General features: G+C 36.4%; 1 protein-coding gene across 1 annotated transcript in view; it reads left to right on the forward strand.

Annotated features, from left to right (window-relative positions):
* LOC102751807 (RING finger protein 17) overlaps positions 1–14,739 on the forward strand; it is a gene marked incomplete at its 3' end in the record, with an annotated part of 67,294 nt that overhangs the window by 51,292 nt on the left and 1,263 nt on the right. The window contains exons 8-14 of the mRNA XM_006765066.1: positions 907–983; positions 1,258–1,332; positions 5,898–6,202; positions 8,533–8,691; positions 11,807–11,996; positions 12,815–12,983; positions 14,256–14,446. Of these exons, the coding sequence (XP_006765129.1) occupies positions 907–983; positions 1,258–1,332; positions 5,898–6,202; positions 8,533–8,691; positions 11,807–11,996; positions 12,815–12,983; positions 14,256–14,446 (1,166 nt within the window). The remainder of the gene's footprint in view (positions 1–906; positions 984–1,257; positions 1,333–5,897; positions 6,203–8,532; positions 8,692–11,806; positions 11,997–12,814; positions 12,984–14,255; positions 14,447–14,739) is intronic.

The following is a 14,739-nucleotide window of genomic DNA, read 5'->3' on the forward strand; positions in this document are numbered from 1 at the left end:
CCCCAACTCCCCAATCGGCCCTGCTCTGAGCCCGACCAAGGGCTGCACCTAGGGATTGGGCCTGCCCTCTGCTACACGGGAGCAGGCCTAAGCCAGCGGGGCATTATCTCCTGAGGGGTCCCAGACTGCAGAGAGGTACAGGCCGGGCTGAGGGACCCCCCCTCCACCCCGAGTGCACAAATTTTTGTGCACCGGGCCCCTAGTCTGTTAATAAATATCTCCAAAAGTTTTAAATTTCTTTTAGGGGAAAAAGTCATAAACACTTATTTGCATTCCTTCCTTCAAATCCTTAAAATCAAATCTTGAACACATTAATTAGTGAAATGCCTAAAGGATATACCTTTTCTTCTAAAATCTTACTCAGCTTCAACAATATTAAAAGAAAATTTACATATGAGTGGTATGTCTCCTTTTTTATTTATTTTTTATTGATTAAGGTATTGCATATGTGTCCTCCCATTGCACCCCAACCCCCCGCTCATGCCCTCACCCCCTGGTGTCTATTGTCCGTGTCCATTGGTTAGGCCTCTATGCCTGCATGTAAGTCCTTTGGTTGCTCTTTCCCCCTTACTCCCACACATGATCTCACTCATTTATGGACAACATAAACTGATAAACAAAAACAGATTTCTGTTTTTAATCTTTATTGATGAAAGTATTATATAACTTCCCCTTCTACCCCCATTGACCTCTTCATGCCTGCTCCCATCCCCCTACCCTGATGCCCTCACCATCCCATTGTCTATGTCCTCAGGTTATGCATATATGCATACAAGTTCACTTGATCTCTTCCCACCCATCCTCCCTTGCCTTCCCTCTGAGGTTTGACAGTCTGTTCCATGCTTCTATGTTTCTGGGTCTATTTTTGTCTAATTAACAAAATAGACACTTTTTTTTTTAATCTAGATTATTCGCGCCTTGAAGTTAACCTTTGAGAATGAATTGCCACAAGTTAGTGCTCTAAAACTAAGGAAATCTCCGAGGTAAGTAAGTTATAATTTAGGAGAACCTAACAAGTATAAAAACATATTAGAGCCTAGATTTATTAAAATAGCAAGCAATTATAAATTGAAAATTTGGGTCACAAATGTTTTCCAACTTAGCAAGCAAGTAAAAATAAGTGTAATTTATGATAAGTAAGAAAGTTATTTAAGTGTTCTGTCATTAAGAGTTTTTTATGTCAGCAACTGATTTTTGTTTAGAGAAAGTAATAAATGTGTTTTAGGATATTTACTTACATGCTAGTATTTATTGTAGGTTGAATATGAGTTGCAGTGAGATCATCTCTGTGTTCAACAGTATGATAAAGATTGACTTTGAAGACTCAACAAAGTAAGTATTTATAAGAATGACAACATACTATTAATAACAGCCTAAGAGACAAGAAAATTGATGCTTACTATAATATATATGACTCAAAAGTTGAAAAATAATAAAGGGCAAAATAGCTTCAATCAGTTATATTCTACATAAAATATTTAAGAATAAAGAGATCTAGGAGGGATCAGTATTCATTGGTATGTGTGCCAAAGTTATTTCTAGAGATTCATTTGTTCAGCCAACATTGAACATTAATTTTGTGCTAGTCATAACCTTAGATGTTGAGATATATGTCAGAGAAGTTACAATAAGTAGAGGATGACACATGTGAACAACAAAGTGCATAATTGTTATGATGGTAATATATGCAAAATTTAATGGAGATGCAAAGGAAGGGAGTGGTCAGTTCTGGGGATAACAAGGGACCTGGAAAAAGGAGATTTTTATTTGCCCTTAGCCATGACAAATGAGTAGCAATGGATCTTAGCAGAAAGACATGTGTGCAGTGAAATAACACACAACATTCAGGGAACTGCATTTGGCAGAGGGAACATAGAGGCTAAATTCTAAAAATTTTGTATGCTGTACAGAGGTGTTTGAATTTCATTTTCTAGACTCATGCTGTCCATTGTAATAGCCATTAGCCACATGTGGCCATTTATATATAAGCATAAATTCATTAAAACTGAATAAACTGAGAAATTCAGTTCCTTAGTTACTAGCCACATTTCAAGTCTCAGTAGCCACATTGGACAGCACAACACATTTTCATGATCACAGAAAGTTCTGTTGAATAACACAGCTATAGACAAACCACAAAAAGATTCTCAGCCTGAAAGTAAAATAATTAGGTTACACTTTTAAACATTAATTCTGTGGTCATACAGAGTATTATTTGGAAGAGTATGAGGCTGGAGGCTGAAGGATCAGTTGGACTATTTAATCAATATCAGCAAATGATGAGAAATCAAAAGTAGGTAATAACACTAGAGAGTGATAGATACAACAAATGCTAAGTAGGGAAAATTGATAAAACTTTGTAATTGAGTGTGAGCAGTAAGGAAGAGGGAAGCATCCTGGGTGATTTATAGGTCTGGCTTTGGTGATTAAGTTGATGGATTGTGGTGTTACTCACCAAGACTGGGAATGCAAGAAGAAAAGTTGGGAGATGGAAGAGTAGATATGTTGAGTAAGTGCTGTTTACCAGGTATTAGGGAAAAATGTCCAGATGGCAGTTGGTTAAATGTGCTGAAACTTTAAGATGTGGTCTTGGACTTGATTCAGGGTTTAGGAGTAGTCAGAATATACTGGTAGATGACTTATAAACCCCAAAAGAAAAGAAGTTCATTCACTTGTAGGTGGTGTGTCTTGAGGGAAATCATCCCCCAAGGAGCATCACATTTATTGCTGTAGGGAACTAAGCAGAGTGCAGCCCATGGTCTTGTAAGCCCAGGAATAGATGTGAGCCATTCCACACTAAGCCAGAAGAACTCAGAGACATCAAGTTCACAAAACTGAAATAGAGTCAGAATGCCAATTTATCAATTTAATGCTGGCATTCTCCAATATCCAGATAAACACAAGAAGCCAAATTGTCAGAAGTTGCTTTGTTTGCAGTCTTGTTTGGAATAAAGGGAATGAAATTAATTAAATGGCCTAACAGTATTAGGCCTAGATAACTCTTCGCCACCACAGGGAAGAGCTTCCCAGAGAACTTTGGCTCAAGTCATCCTCCTCGATAGGGAGCCCTGCCCCATATTTGCCTCTGTGACTTTACTTTTGTGCTTCCATAGATAATCACTTTTTCAGTCATGTCTTTTACAGACATTTTCATAACTTAAATATGGTTACTATCAAATATTTTAAATATCAAAAGTTATTCTGTCTCTTAAAGAGTTTGTTTATCTTGTCTTGATTTTAAATTTAACTCAATAGTCTTTTAAAAATTTTCCTAGTTTTTAGGGAAGTTTCACTATAAAACCTGCATCTACTGATTACAAGTGGTAATTAAACAATGGGTTGCCCAGTGAAAGCAGGTATTGAAGTAGGTCAAGGACAGTAACCTGGAAAAGGAGGAAATTTTAGGACATACAAAGAGTAACCTGAAAAACAAACAAACAAAACAACATGAAAACTGAAAAGGAGCAGGCAGAGGCTGAAAGACAAACAAGAGAAGAGTGTTCTAGAAGTCAAAGGAGGGGTTTACCTATAAGACTGGAGTTGGTTAATTATTGAATGTCTTAGTAAGGCCAGATAAAAGTTACTATAAAAAGAAATGTTTGGCCGAAACCGGTTTGGCTCAGTGGATGGAGCGTCGGCCTGAGGACTGAAAGGTCCCAAGTTCGATTCCGGTCAAGGGCATGTACTTGGGTTGCGGGCACATCTCCAGTGGGAGATGTGCAGGAGGCAGCTGATCGATGTTTCTCTCTCATCGATGTTTCTAACTCTTTATCTCTCTCCCTTCCTCTCTGTGAAAAATCAATAAAATATATTTAAAAAAAAAGAAATGTTTGGATTGCAAAGCTGTGCACATATATGCATCCTCAGCAGATGCTTGGACCTTTATTCCACATGTACTTATTTTATGTGGGTTAAATGCACACCCATTGTTGAAAGAGACAGATAAGATTTATCATTACTGAATCCATCTGGCTTTGTTGGTTCTTATTTCTAAAACTAGTGGCCCGGTGCATGAAATTCGTGCATGGTGGGGGGTTTGTTCCTAAGCTCAGCCTGCACCCTCTCCAATCTGGGACCCCTCGGGGGATGTCCGACTGCCAGTTTAGCGGGATCGGATTTAAACCGGCAGTCGGACATCCCTCTAGCGATATGGGACTGCTGGCTCCTAACCGCTCACCTGCCTGCCTGCCTGCCTGATTGCCCCTAACCACTCTGCCTGCCAGCCTGATTGGCCCCAATGCTCACCCCCACCTGCTGCCCCTGCTGGCCTGCTTGCCCCCATCTGCCCTCTCTGCCAGCCTGATCTTGCCCCCAACTGCCCTCCCCTGCCGACCTGATCGCCCCTAACCACCTCTGCCTTGGCCCCACCACCATTGCTTTGTCCAGAAGGACGTCCAGAAGGTCTCCAGGAAGGTTTTCCGGTCTCATTAGCATATTACCCTTTTATTAGTATAGATGCTTCCTAAATGCTGATCTGTAACCAAGTTAAATCCATCATGGGTTAACTAAAATACAAGCTTTTGAGATCCAATCTTATCTTTTTGATAAAATTTCTATACTTACAAACTTCATGGCCTAAATCTGTGTAGCTAAATGAAGAAAATAGAAAAATACGGAGTAAATGGAATAAATAATCAGCTGTGAGTTAGTGAATAGTCATATTCAAAGCCTTACCCAAAGGATTCAGACTAATGGTGATTTCTAGACAAGGTAGAGGTTTCTAACAATTTGCTTAGGATCATACCCTTCACTGTTTCCTACACTTTATTTTTTTTCTTATTTATTTATTGTCTAAAATTTTACATATGTCTTCTTTTTCCCCAATTGACCTCCTTCCCACCCTCCCAGCCATTCCCACCCCGGGCAAGCCCCCACTACCCCAGTGTCTATGTCCATTGGTCATGCTAGTATGCATGCATACAAGTCCTTTGGGTGCTCTCTAACCCCCCTCCCCTGCCATTTGTCTCTGGATATATTCAAATTATGTTGATCATTATATCCCACATATGAGTGAGATCATGTGATATTTATCTTTCTCTGACTGGCTTATTTCGTTTAGCATAATGCTCTCCAGTTCCATCCATGCTGTTGTAAATGGTAAAAGTTCCTTTGTTTTTACTATTATAGCAGCGTAGTATTCCATTGTGTAGATGTACGACAGTTTTTTAATCCACTCATCTGCTGATGGGTACTTAGGCTGTTTCCAAATCTTAGCTATTGTAAATTGTGCTGCTATGAACATAGGGGTGCATATATGCTTTCTGATTGGTGTTTCTGGTTTCTTGGGATATAGTTCTAGAAATGGGATTACTGGGTCAAATGGGAGTTCCATTTATAACTTTTGTGGAAGACAGTGTGGAGTTTCCTACACTTTATTTTTAAGCCAGTGAATTAAAAGAAGAAATACTCTTAACATAATTTGAAAACAAACACCTAAGCAAAAGCAAAATGACTTCTTTTGAAAACGTATATCCACTGCTCTTTTAGGATCAGATCATTGTGGGGTGACTGTCAAGCCCTTTCTTCAGCGTCCCATTGATTACACTTCTTGTTGCCCTTTTCCAACCCTGGGCTGGGAATGGGCCATAGTTTGTTTTTGTTTTGTTTGTTTGTTTGTTTGTTTTTTGGGGGGGGGCGGTTGGTAATAGAAATGTTCTAAAATTAGATTGTGGTGATGGTTGCACAACTCTGTGAATTTAGTAAAATTTAATGAATTTTCTTTTGTGTCAATTATATTGCAAGAAAGCTGTTTAAAAGTGTCCTGAGCACCTGTGTAATTTTACCCCTTTGTGTGTGTCACAAGTGTTAACTGTCCTATGGAAAGGAAATGGCTTGAGGGTGGACATAGAGACTTTATTAAGTGATCTAAAGTAGATGTATGCTTCTGTGTTCAACAGATACCCCCAAGAAAATGAAATTGGCCAGAACCTTGAAAAGAAATATAATCACGAAAAGAAATTTTCTTGTCGTGATACATTCCTATCGCCAGCAAAAAAAAAGGTTGACATGCCTGTCCTAACTAATGAACCCCTACCACCTCCTTTGCAACCCGAAACTGATGATGTGCATTTGGAAGCAAAAAACTTTCAGCCACAGAAAGAAGTTGTTGCAACAACATCCCCTAAAAGCATTGCTGCTCTACCCCAGATGGGATCTAGCCCTGATGTGATCATTGAAGAAATTATTGAAGAAAACCTGGAAAGTGAGTGACAATATAAAAGCAAGGAAAAAATAGATCATGTCTGTAATTAGAAACAAAGTTAGTACCTTTTGTCCCTGTGCTTCACAGAAAGGAATTGCTATTAGCTTACACTGCTCCCCTACTGTCACGTTTTCTAAAGTAGGATAATTTTTATTTTTAGTGCAATAATGTAGGTAAACTCAGTTATAAATTTGATATTTGATTTAAGTAGGGCATTTGACTATTTAATGTTCCACATATAAACCTTGTATAAAAGATGAAAATATAAATGAAATTTATAGAAACAATCTCATGACTTTGTCCTTAAATTTAAGAACAGCCTTTCTTAAATCTTAGATATAATCTGTTCTAAAAATGAACTATCATGAATGTAATAGCATCTCTTTTGTAACATTTAAATTTATCGTAACGATTTGATTAAATTTCCAGTGTTGGTGTTCTCACCACTAACATGACAGTAAGATACTACTGTGTGTAGTTACACTACCAGTCTTTTTGAGGATCATTTTTAAGACCCACTTGGTTCTCTTCCACACACATTAGTTTCACTGATGGACTCTCCAGAATGATACTTGCATACAGAAAAAAGACATATAGGACATGCTGCTTTCTCAGTTCTAATGTATAATCATCTCTGATACCTCAGTGAGTTAAGAAGCCTCTCATGACATTATCTACTGATGCAAGGGGTCTTGCCTTTCCAGTATTTTGTCCATTCAGGTACAGCTTTTTAAACAATAGTATACCATTGTCAACTTAAAATTAGTATAATTGCCTTTATTTTCTCTTTTGATGAAGCATGCCTCACAGATGATCTTATGGGGACACCTAGCTATCCAAACAAGCTTCTTCAGAAAAAATCATCTGCTCCTTTTGGGTCAAAAGCAGGTACTTTAACAACTCTGAACTTGATGTTGTGGAGTTTACTGTATGTATAGTAATTCTTATGTAGTGTGAGGCCATGAGTAAAATGAATTTTAATGATAACTAAAACTTACTTTTCAATGTTAAAAGTTTTGGTGGTTATTGGCAAACATGTTTCTGAAATATATCATACTTCTCTAGCTGTCTTCCCAGTTACACATATCCCTTTACCCCATCCTCAATATAGCTATATTTTGTGATTTGTATTAGATAACGATCCATTATTGGATATCTCTAATTCCAGTCCTCCTAGAGGTTGTTTTTTAAACATTTTTACTAGATAAAACATTGACATTTTTCAAAAATTAAATATATGTATTCAAATACCCTGTGAAACTTTTTTTCTAACCCATTCCATCCTGTTCATCTCTCCCTTTCAGAGTTTCTTTATGCATATACAAACAGATATACACATATTATTTTTCTAACTCTATTTTTTTGTGGCTTTTTTTTTTTTACACAAAGCAAAGCATACCTATTAATATCTATAAGAAAGGAATTAAAACAGAATGGTGTTCTTAACATTATACTTCAGAGATCTTATCAGTAGCAACATTTGGCTTAATTACTGTTATATACAAGAAATCCCTCACTGTCTTTTACTCTGCCACATCCCTGCCTCCATCAAAACATACTCATCTTCCCCTAAATCAGTGGTTCTCAACCTTCCTAATGCCGCGACCCTTTAATACAGTTCCTCATGTTGTGGTGACTCCCAACCATAAAATTATTTTCATTGCTACTTCATAGCTGTAATTTTGCCACTGTTATGACTCGTAATGTAAATATCTGATATGCAGGATGTATTTAGGCAACCCCTATGAAATGGTCGTTCGACCCCCAAAGGGTCGCGACCCACTGGTTGAGAAGCGCTGCAAATGTTGCTCAATATGTTGACTTTGCCCAGACATTTTTTTTTCACCCCATTCTAGCCTGATAAGATTTTGGATTCAGAGGGGTTATGAACTAATTATTAGTTCTTTGGGTATAGTATAGATTAAACAGGGCTTGGGAGGCTAAAGTAGAAACCTAATCATTATCAATGGGGTTCTAAGTTCCAAATATGTTCATAAATAAATTCTGAAGTTTTGTTGTAATAAAAAGGAGTTAAAACATACAACTGACATTAGAATCTACCAGGTGAACTGCAATTCTGCTTACTTAACATTTTTACAAGTAAAATATTTGCAGTTCAGATAGATAAAGAATTATTTATCAAAGGTGTGAGTATTTGTTTTAGCTGTCTAATTACTATTTTGGGTTTGGACTCTTGTGGGACCTAAGTGTTCTAGAATTTTCAGTGCCACAAAGCACTTATTATTTGTTTAGAGGATATTGCATTCAGTTTTTGTGAATTATTTTCCTAACTTATAGTTTATTAATGTGGTTTAAATGTTCTTATCCAGGTTCTCCAGAGCTAGTTTTTGTAAGTCATGTAATACATCCTTGCCACTTCTACATTCGGAAGTATTCACAAATAAATGATGCAACAGTATTGGAAAAGATGGTCAATCAGTTTTGCAATAAGAGTTTACACCTTGATCCGTCAGACATTTTGGAGCTAGGTAATGAAATATTACTCCAAGTTAAAATGTCAGGTTTATGTAAATATAATATTTGGCCAGCCCAGATAAATGTGTAATACAGATTTGTACTCCAAGCATGAAAGTTTTGGAATTATTTAGCATAAGTTGTGTCCTGACGGGTTTGGCTCAGTGGATAGAGCGTCGGCCTGCAGACTGAAGAAGGGTCCCAGGTTCAATTCCAGTCAAAGGCATGTATCTTGGTTGCGGGCACATCCCAGTAGGGGGCGTTCAGGAGGCAGCTGATGTTTCTCTCTTATCGATGTTTCTGACTCTATCCCTCTCCCATCCTCTCTGTGAAAAATAAATAAAAAATATATTTTTTAAAAAATAAATAACATAAGTTAAATTTTGTTTAGGTAAGTTAGCTAAATATTAAAATTGACTCTGAGTGAGATATACACAAAAACTCTGTTATGGAGCAAGATGAGTTTTGTTTAAATGATAAAACTCAGGGCAGGGCAGTTAAGTAGTTTGCCCCCTTATCTCCAGGGGAAACTGTTCCTCTAAGATGATTCCTTGTAGTGTGATGACAGTCCCTTGATATCCACACGTGAATGTTGAGGATGTTATTGAATGCTTCATGAGATGCAGGAGGACAGCAGCATCCATTTCCTAGGACCTCATGGAGGTAGTTGGGAAGCTTCATTGTTCTATCCTAATTCTAAGGGTATGTGTAATTTGCCATAATTAAGCTTTCCTTACAAATATTTTCCTGCCCTAGCTGGTTTGGCTCAGTGGATAGAGTGTTGGCCTGGGGACTGAAGGGTCCCAGGTTCAATTCTGGTCAAGGGCATATGCCCGGGTTGCGGGCTTGATCCTCACTAGGGACATGCAGGAAGCAGCTGATCAATGATTCTCTCTCATCATTGATGTTTCTATCTATCTCTCTCTCTGTCCCCCCTTCCTCTCTGAAATCAATAAAAATATATTTTAAAAAAATATTTTCCTTATAACCCTCTTGACTAAATTTGATTTCACTCTGTAATAAGAGAGAGCTATGATTTGCTTGACTTAGTATTATCTGTTTAGCCTTATATAGTAGTTCTTTAAAAGTGTAATTAACTCTCAGCTCATCTTTGTAGCTTAACAATATTAGAAGCCTAGGATTATCATACACTTTTGACAAAAATTAATAATTTTAAAACAAAAAATAACAAATTATGAGTATCTAAGAGGAGGGAAGTATAGTATGAAACTTAATTTTTATGGTGCAAATAATTCTCCAAAATTTAGTATGTGCACAAAAGACCTCAGCTTACATTCAGAAAATGTTCCAAGAAAGCCAAAAAGTCATCCTTTGTTTTAAGAATAATTATCATTTCAAGGTAAGTACACATGATTTAAATACTCATTTATATTTTGAGAAGGGGAGTAATGTGATATGATACTTTAGAAGGCTGTTCCCTTTTCCTACCTGTTCTTCATTATATATAACAACAAATGGCTTTTAACAGGGTTTTTTTCTTATCTGTTGCAAGAAAGAATGGTTTAATATATGTAGCTTAAAACTAAGAATATTGATTATGTGGTATATAAACATAAGAGAAGGTCCACAACAATCTGAAGGCCAAACAAATGTTTTGGTAGAGCTTAACATTTTAAAGGGCCACCTTGATGTGCCTCTCTACTATCCTGTTTTTATTAGAGGGGATTATTCAACAGCCCTCTGTATATAATCAGTGATCAAGTACTACCAAATTTTTCTGTGATGCATAACTTAGTTTTTAAGAGAATGGGCTCTGAGTTTACTTGCATTCTCCTCCTACCTCTTCTAAGTAGCCATGTGGCTTGGGCTAGCTTTTCAACCTCTTTGCCTGGTTTCCTCATCTATGTGATGGAAGTACCATCTCCACAGGTTTGTTGAGGGAATAAGTGAGTTCAAACATAAAATACTAAGAACATTGCTGAGCTCATAGTAAGCATTCAAATTCAGGTCTCTTTCTTTCTTGCTCTCTGCCCTCCCAGTTATTAATTTGTAATTCATCTGATCTCTCTGCTATTAGGTCCTTGATTCATCTTCCCCTTCTCTCAATTCCACTGTGTATTAATTTAATTTTGGCATTTCACACTCTGCCTTTCATTGTTTCTTTATTCTCCCGATAACCAAGAGAAGGTAATTGATTCTTTTTTATGTTACCAAAATATTTTACAGATTTCAGTATGTGTATATCTGTACATACATGTGTGTACATGCACAAGGGTAGAAGGTCTTTATTGTTATAAGTACAATGTATTAAAGCCATTTATTTGCCCGTGTTTCATGAGTGTCTTCTTTTGTTGTGGTTGCTAATCCTCACCCGAGGATATTTTCTTCCATTGCTTTTCAGAGAGAGTGTGGGAGGGAAGGGGGGTGGGGGGGGAGGGAGAAAGAAACATCACTGTTAGAGAGACACATCAGTTGCCTTCAACACACACCCCGACCAACTGGGGGCAGAGAGCAAACCCGAAACACAGGTATGTGTCCTTGACCGGAAATCGTATTTGAGACTCTGGTGCGTGCTAACGCTTTAACCACTTAACAACATTAGACAGGGCTTTCTTGAGTGTCTTGATGGCAGCATGCTCTCATTCATCTTTGTTATAGTTCATGAAACATAGGTCCTCAAAAAGTGATTGCTGAGTATTTTTTGTTTTTATCTCCCCATTTAGTTCAAAAGATTCTGTATAACAGAAACTGTCATATTATACCAGTGATGATGAACCTTTTGAGCTCGGCGTGTCAGCATTTTGAAAAACCCTAACTTAACTCTGGCGCCATGTCATATATAGAAATTTTTTGATATTTGCAACCATAGTAAAACAAAGACATATTTTTGATATTTATTTTATATATTTAAATGCCATTTAATGAAGAAAAATCAACCAAAAAAATGAGTTCGCTTGTCACCTCTGACACGCGTGTCATAGGTTCGCCATCACTGTACTATACTACCTTTACCCTTCTCATAGCTCTTGACACAGTACTATAGTATGAGTAGATAAATTAATTAAGACTTCTTAGTAGTTGAACTAATGTACACATTTGTAAATTAGAGCTTAGTAGGTATTCTTTCTCCCTTAACATTGATAATGTATTGTCTCTCTCATTATTTAGGTGCAATAGTATTTGTCAGCAGTATTGGAAATGGAATGTGGTGTCGAGGAATTATCACTGAATTAATTCCAATAGAAAATGAAAATATTAGAAAACATTGTAGTGCAACTAAATTTTCAGTCAGTGAAGTTGCACTAATACAGATATTCATGGTGGATTTTGGAAATTCTGAAGTCCTAATTGTTGCAGGGTATGATACTTTATAATTATTGTGTGTTCCTGGCCTGCTTGGAAACATTTGTGATTGGGGAGCGGGTCGATACTAAAGAATAAAGGAAATTGGGAAAGGGTAGAGAGGAGTAATTTATATTTCTTCATTTTCAAGGCATATACTTTCTAAGTTTCCTCTATAATTTATCTTACTATTTAAATTAGTACAGTATTATCATTTATCAGTGTTACTGGATGGGAAACTTGGAAAAGGAGCTTTTTGATGTATCCAAACTTAAGTACTCTTCTTTGGTGCTTCAAAGCAGGGGAATTATGCATAAAAATAGTTCCTTTTTAGCTGCAGAATGATGTGAGCAAAAATTTTTATCAGTTTTCTATAATTTTATTAATGCATGTTAAAGTGGTATAGTGTCTAGCTCATTCTAGATATTCAAAAATGTTTTTTCCCTCAGTGTTCTAGGAAAATTAAACAAACTGAAAGTCTTTCTGTAGTAAGGAACAGTATTAACTACTGCATGATCACTAGTTACTTAATGGTCTTAGCTTTATAAATAAATAGATTCCTCCTCGGGGGCATCGTTATCCCCTTAAGTTTAAGTGGATATATGAAAGACAATTCAGGTAAAGGCAACTGAGATTTAATTATATAGGTAGCAACAGTGTCTGTACTTAAAAGCCAGATTAAATCTATATTGTAAGGAAGTATGAACTAGACTATAACTTTCTAGAAGATTTAACCTAAGGAGAGTATCCTTAGAAATGCATAACTTTTACGGGGGGAAGCAAGTTTGGGTTTGAAGCATTATTTTCAAAAAATGTTACCGGAATTCTTCCTAGAGTTGGTGATACCCATGTGAAATCAGAACACATTGCTGAGCAACATATAGTACTAAATGACTTATGTCTGGTCCTAAGGAAGTCTGAACCATATATTGAAGGGCTGCTGAAAGACTTCCAGCCATTAGCACAGCCATGCTCATTGAAGGACATTGTTCCACAGAATTCAGTAAGTAAAACTGACATTATGCTTTCTTCTTCAGGGACTAAAGTATTCCAGTTTTAGCTAGGTATTGCCAGTCAGATTGCTGAGTGTAGGTTTAAGACACCAATTCTAATAAATACATTTTACATAATAATCTGATAGTGCCAATGAAAAAGGAGACGAACTTCACTTTCCACAACTGGAAATGTTCTTAGTGGGAAATTGAGTGGAATAAGCATATATGAACATAGTGATAGGTGAAATATCCAAGTAAACCACTAAGTTTTGGAGTCACATAAGTGTGGAGAAATAAAATATGTTGTGGTTTGTATTTCTGTACATTTCTTCACTGTTTCCGTGGCACTTTGTTCATTACTCTATATAATGAGCATAATGCTTTGTATTATTTATTAATATCTGCATATTCCCCAGCAACATTGCAAACTCCTAGGAGATAAGGATGCATGTCAGGTTGTTATATTATTATGAAAGAAGTCTGTGTCTTTGCTCATCATTGTACTCCAGGCATGTAACAGATCATAACACATAGTAGACATTTAGCAGATATTTGAAAGAATGAATAAAAAACTAGGAGGAAACATAAAAATAATAGGCTGGCCAGTGAAGTTTTCCTCAGAGTGGTAAAATTGTTCTTTTATAAGTCTTTTATTCTGAGTAGGTTTTACCTTTATGCTCATAAAATCTTAGAAAAATGTTTTAATTTTTGTTTTTAAGGGATGTGTACTTTTGATCCTTAAAATTTACTTTACGTTTAGCAACTTAAAATTCCAAAAATCAACTTAAAAAACCTTTTTCCAATGGGTGAATATTTTTCTTTATTATTTAAGTAGTGTATACTTCACATATTGCTAGTAATGAGAACTAAGGTAACTGATGATTAGAAATACCTTGATTCTATTGCATGGCTTTCATTATACTTCAAAAATTGTCTTTTGAATTTTCTTCATTTAAGTGGAAAATTCATATATAATACTGGGGTTTTTTTGAAATATTTATAATCTTCGTACTAATATTCAGACATGAAACTAAGTCCTGAAGTGCAGTAGCTATGGAACCTTGAGACAATATTTATAAATCAAAGTATGACCCACACTCTATGCATCCCTAAGACTGTCCTTAGGTTTGTGGCCCCAGCTACTACTTGATATCTGTGGTTGGCTCAGTGCCTCTGCTCAGATTTTCAGACTTTGGTTGGTTTAAAGCTAAATTCAGAATATTTTAACATTAGAGCTAATTATAATTATGAAGTACATTATAATTTAACTTTTTACACAGAATGAAGCTTGGGGAGAAGAAGCTAAAGTAGAATTTTTGAAAATGGTAAATAACAAGGCTGTTTTAATGAAAGTTTTTAGAGAAGAAGATGGTGTGCTTATTGTAGATCTGCAAAAACCACCAACAAATAAAATAAGCAGTGACATGCCTGTGTCTCTTAGAGATGCATTAGTATTTATGGAACTGGCCAGGTAAGTAATTTATTAAACCTTAAATATTTTTTGAGATAATAGCTATAAATTGGAATAGCAGATTTTACCTTTAAAACTATGGGCCCAAAGTAAACCTCAACATACTCTGTAAGACAGCGGTTCTCAACCTGTGGGTCGCAACCCCTTTGGGGGTCGAATGACCCTTTCTTTTTTTTTTCTTTTTTTTAAATATATTTTATTGATTTTTTACAGAGAGGAAGGGATAGAGAGAGAGAGTTGGAAACATCGATGAGAGAGAAACATCGATCAGCTGCCTCCTGCACACCCCCCAC

This window comes from Myotis davidii, unplaced genomic scaffold (assembly GCF_000327345.1).
Source record: "Myotis davidii unplaced genomic scaffold, ASM32734v1 scaffold701, whole genome shotgun sequence".
Lineage (NCBI taxonomy): Eukaryota > Metazoa > Chordata > Mammalia > Chiroptera > Vespertilionidae > Myotis > Myotis davidii.